The sequence below is a fragment of the Triticum dicoccoides genome, chromosome 5B, assembly GCF_002162155.2.
Source record: "Triticum dicoccoides isolate Atlit2015 ecotype Zavitan chromosome 5B, WEW_v2.0, whole genome shotgun sequence".
Lineage (NCBI taxonomy): Eukaryota > Viridiplantae > Streptophyta > Magnoliopsida > Poales > Poaceae > Triticum > Triticum dicoccoides.
In genome coordinates this window covers 69,502,717-69,507,046 of record NC_041389.1, presented here as the reverse complement: position 1 = coordinate 69,507,046, position 4,330 = coordinate 69,502,717, and the positions used below count along the sequence as shown (strand labels likewise).

The 4,330-nt window shown below is 48.9% G+C and overlaps 1 protein-coding gene across 1 annotated transcript; it reads left to right on the top strand.

The window, feature by feature from the left end:
• The first annotated feature begins 435 nt into the window (after positions 1–435).
• On the top strand, positions 436–3,898 carry LOC119307416. The gene is made up of 4 exons (XM_037583491.1): positions 436–1,820; positions 1,939–2,058; positions 2,176–3,195; positions 3,337–3,898. The coding sequence occupies exons 1-3, from the start codon at positions 532–534 to the stop codon at positions 2,771–2,773; spliced, it is 2,007 nt and encodes a 668-aa protein (XP_037439388.1). The 5' UTR covers positions 436–531; the 3' UTR covers positions 2,774–3,195; positions 3,337–3,898.
• Positions 3,899–4,330: the final 432 nt, after the last annotated feature.

Sequence of the window (4,330 nt, the reverse complement as noted above, 5' to 3'; positions counted from 1 at the left end):
AATGGCCCCTTATTTCCACACAAATCAAGAATGAAGACAACAAAGCGAACCAACCTGTGATTGGATGGTTAGAAGGACAGTGGTATCTCCAACCCATCAGGGTTCAAATCCTGATGCTTCTATTTATCTTGAATTTATTTTAGGATTTCCGACGATACGCATTCAGTGGGAGGAGACGTTCCGTCGACTACGAGTCACATGTCGGCTAGTCTCTTGGAGACCCTCATAGGGATAGAGTGTGCGTGTGTATGTTTATAGGGGTGAGTGTATGCACGTATATATGAGCGTTTGCGTCTGTACTATGTTAAAAAAAAGAAGAATGGAGACAACAAAGTTTGCAGCAATGGGTGTAACAAAAGTTGGGCCCAAAAATGTTGTAACAAAAGACTGCCCCAAAACGAACGGCCCATGAGGTTTAGTCCTCCCTCATAGCCCAACTTCCCTCGTTGAAAGCCAGTCGGATCTCGCGAGTCCCGAGCGAACCCCAGCGAGAGCAAATCCCTAACCCTAACCCTAACCCTAGCTAGGAGGATGATGGAGGCGGAGGGGGAGGGCTTGCGGTCGATGATGGCGGCGGAGACGGAGACGGCGGAGGAGTGGAAGTTGGCGCGTGAGTCCGAGTGCCGTTTGCGCAATCGCGAGTGCCGCTGGCGTAGTCTCTGCTCCCCCCGGATCCCCCGCGTGGCCCCCGGGACGGACTACTCTTCCACCCCCGCCGGTGCCGGCGCCGGCGCCGGCGCCGACCGCCCCGGCTGGTCGCTGCTCGTCGGCCTGAAGGACGGCGTCGTCCTACGGCTCAAACGCCTCCGCGTGGCGCGGTCCGGGCGGATCCTCGGCCGGAGCGACGACGCGCTCGAGGCTTTCCACGACATCAAGACGCGGACTGGTCGCAGGTTCGACGCCAGCGCCGCCCTGGCTCCCGACGGCCGCTCGCTCTGCGTCCTGCGCCAGGAGGACGACGGTGCCGGCAAGCAACCCCATGCCCTGCACCTATCTCTGCAGCAGCCCCAGACAGACACATCTCCGGAGCATCTTCCTTTCCCGCCGGAGATTCAAGCAGGGAGGAGTCGTAACTGCATGCCCATCTCCGCCGCTGGCCACATCTTTGCTCTGTGCCCCATCGTAGAATATGGCGTCAAGTTGAGCCTCCTCATGCGACCCCTGCATCCGCTCCCCGAGGGCGGGGGCGTGGGCCAATGGGAGCAGGTCGGCCAACACAAACACGACAAGGACAAGTACCGGTGGTTGGGCGGCGGGTTCCTCCAGGGCTACGCCGTGCTCCCTGGCCCCATCATCCTCGTCTCCTTGAAGCAAGACCGCGGCTTCTTCACCTTTGCCCCTTGCTCCGGCTCCCGCGACTGGACCCCGGTGCTCACCGACGAAACAAGGCCGCCGCGAGACTACATCCCTATCGTCGGCCGCGGCGTCTACATGGAGCAAGACAATGCCATCTACATGCTCCGTGGGAACACCATCTATGCCTACAAGCTCAGCTACATACACCAGGATCAGGGTGATGATCAGGGGAGGGGGAGGCTCAGGCTGGATCCGCCCATCACCATCGACTCTGTATGTCCTTACAGTTCATGTCATGGGTGTGGCTTCCTCACCCGTCTCGACGGTCGGCTCATGTGCTCCGTCTGGATCAGCCTGACACCACGTCAACAATTAGAAGATTGCCGGTGTGACAACCTACATGCCATTGTCACCACCTTCAACCTCCAAGATCCAGCTCAGGGGGGAATAGAGGTGCTGCATTCCTCTTTCCGCCGGGTAGACATGGAGCGCAATCGAGAGAACCAGGAATTCTGCTTTCTACAGTAAGCAGCAAACTAGCTAGTTTACTTTTTCCACGCACAGATTATTTGACCATTTATTTATTTGGTCGCCTTGTTTACGTATTTGTTGTCTACTGTCAACTAATCATGGATCAATTAGGGAGTACGAGGACAAGGATTGTCCGGTGCTGCTGCAACACCAAGAAGGGCATGAGAAGGATCTAACCAGCTGTTCCCAGCAACACGTCGACCAACCCTCCAAGATGCTTGATTGTTGCAGGTCTTGCTTGATCTGAATTAATTTAGATTCATGTTTAACCTAGCTTATTACATCTTTCTTAGTGAGTTTCTCTTGGTGAGTGGAGTGATGACATGTTTAATTTGGTTCTTGCTGCAGACGGTTTCTCGAAATGAAAGACTGTCCAAGCTTTTGCTTTTCCTGCGGCACCAAAGGTCACGTTGCCCGCGACTGCTCTCTCCCGTCACAGCAGCCCTTGCCGGCAATGCCTCACCGCACGCTGGTTGGCCGTCCTTCAATGCAACACCGAGTCCCTTTTGAAAGGCGTCCGGTTGCTACAACAAGTATCAATAAAGATCTGTTTATCATCTGCCAAGCTGGGTCAGAACTAGTCATCTACCATACAGGCGTTATGGATGAGACTTCACTGTTGCAAGGAGGAGGAGACGACGGCAAGCCTCTCCAACCGTCGTGTTATGTTGCAGCATATGTTGGTGATGGTGACTATTGGCACTTTTTCCTTCACAGTGGCTCAAAAATACACGCTGTTTCGAGGAATAGAGATGGCATGCTTGAGTTTAGTCTGAACAAGGACCGTACGATGGCTATGGATCGTCTATCTGTACGGCGGCTGCCAAGTGCTGATACTTTTGTTTTGTTTAACACAGTTGGTGGAGAGACCATTGCCCTTACTGATACTCTGAAAGTTTTCCATCAGACAAGGTTCAGTTATGGATCCACCACGTGGCTGCGTTGATCAGTCGCATGTTCTCCACAGGAAGGTTATGATATCTGGATATGTAGCAGTGAATGACGATTCCTTTATAGTCTGTGATGCTCTCACAGGTTCCTGTCTTTTGTTTGACCTGGGTGCCAAGCAATGGCGTGTTGTCATGCCTTGGGCAGCATTCGCAGAGGATCTGTCAAGAACTTGCCCTACAAAGTGCCATTTAAATGGTAGATGTGTGTCTGTCGATGGCTTTATCTACACATGCAGAGATGGAGGGCTTGCTGCTTATCAGCTGCTTGATAAAGATCATTCTGTGTATCTCAGCGAGCCCATCCTTTTGCCATTCTCATGGCTTGTGGATGATTGTGTGGGTGAGGACATGTGCTTGGATTATGCTGGCAAAGATGTGGACTCTGGTGCTATTTTGTTTTACGTGGTGCAACTGCAAAGTGAGTATATATAACTCTCTGTCTCTCGATCTCTGATGTCATTTGTGCATGCATTGCATGGTTTTTGTGATCAGTCAGTTCATGGAAGATATCTATAGTGTTGCTGTACTAACATATGTGTACGTACCTATATGCTGCTAGGTGGATATCGTCCGCCCAAGCATGATGTACAGATCACCATTGTCCAGGTTAAGACTAAAGCAACAACCAGCAGCAAGAAAAGGGAACCAGTGCGAGTTACCCCCGTGGACTGTGTCACGCGGTTCATACATCACGAGGAAGCCGTCGATGCCAGATGCTGCTTTGCGCTCTAGCTCCATCTTGTTTGTGATGGATGCATGCATGCATGAGTTACCCTATTATTACTTATATGTTCCCAGCATGCAATGTTTGTAACCTCTAACCTTGCTTGCATGGCATCTTTTGGAAGCTGCAACTAGTTGTATATTTTGGTGATGTATAACTTATATTTATCTAGACTATTAGTTGTATTTTGGTTGTGGTGAAACTTATATTTATCTAGACTAGAGGGCCTGGTATGTAATGGCTGGTGACCTTGGTTAAATCAATGATCCCAAACATTTGCTACCTGTAGCCAAGTATTAAGGCTTGACAAGAAAACGTTTCTAGTGCTTAATTTTGCTCATAAGGTTGAGCTAGCTGTGGAATAACTATTATTTGTTGGAGTAGTTTTTATTATTTATGCCTGGAGAACTTTTTTATTTTCTCTATCTATTGTTGGCAGTCTTTATCGATTATTTTCTTTATTGATCTTTTAGTGCAAGTTCAGTATGTTCAGTTCAGTTCTTTTTGCTGCAGGATCAAATTTGTTTCTCCCATTTTACAGAAACAAAATGTGTCCAAAACTGAAAATTGTTGTCATTTTAACTGAATTTGGTAAACTAAAAACTGAAAACTGATGTTATTTTAATTGAAGATATAATTGCAGTGGCTAGTCCTTGATATTGGTGAGAATCACAGTCTTGTGTGGTTGAAATTCTTCCACAAGTTCAATCATTGGCTTTATAACGTTTTAGTTGTTACAGTACAGTCTCTTGGTTCATGACAACTAAAAGATCAGAATTTAGTAAATTCAGTTTAACTCTGAATATGTACTTTGATGTAAATTTGGACA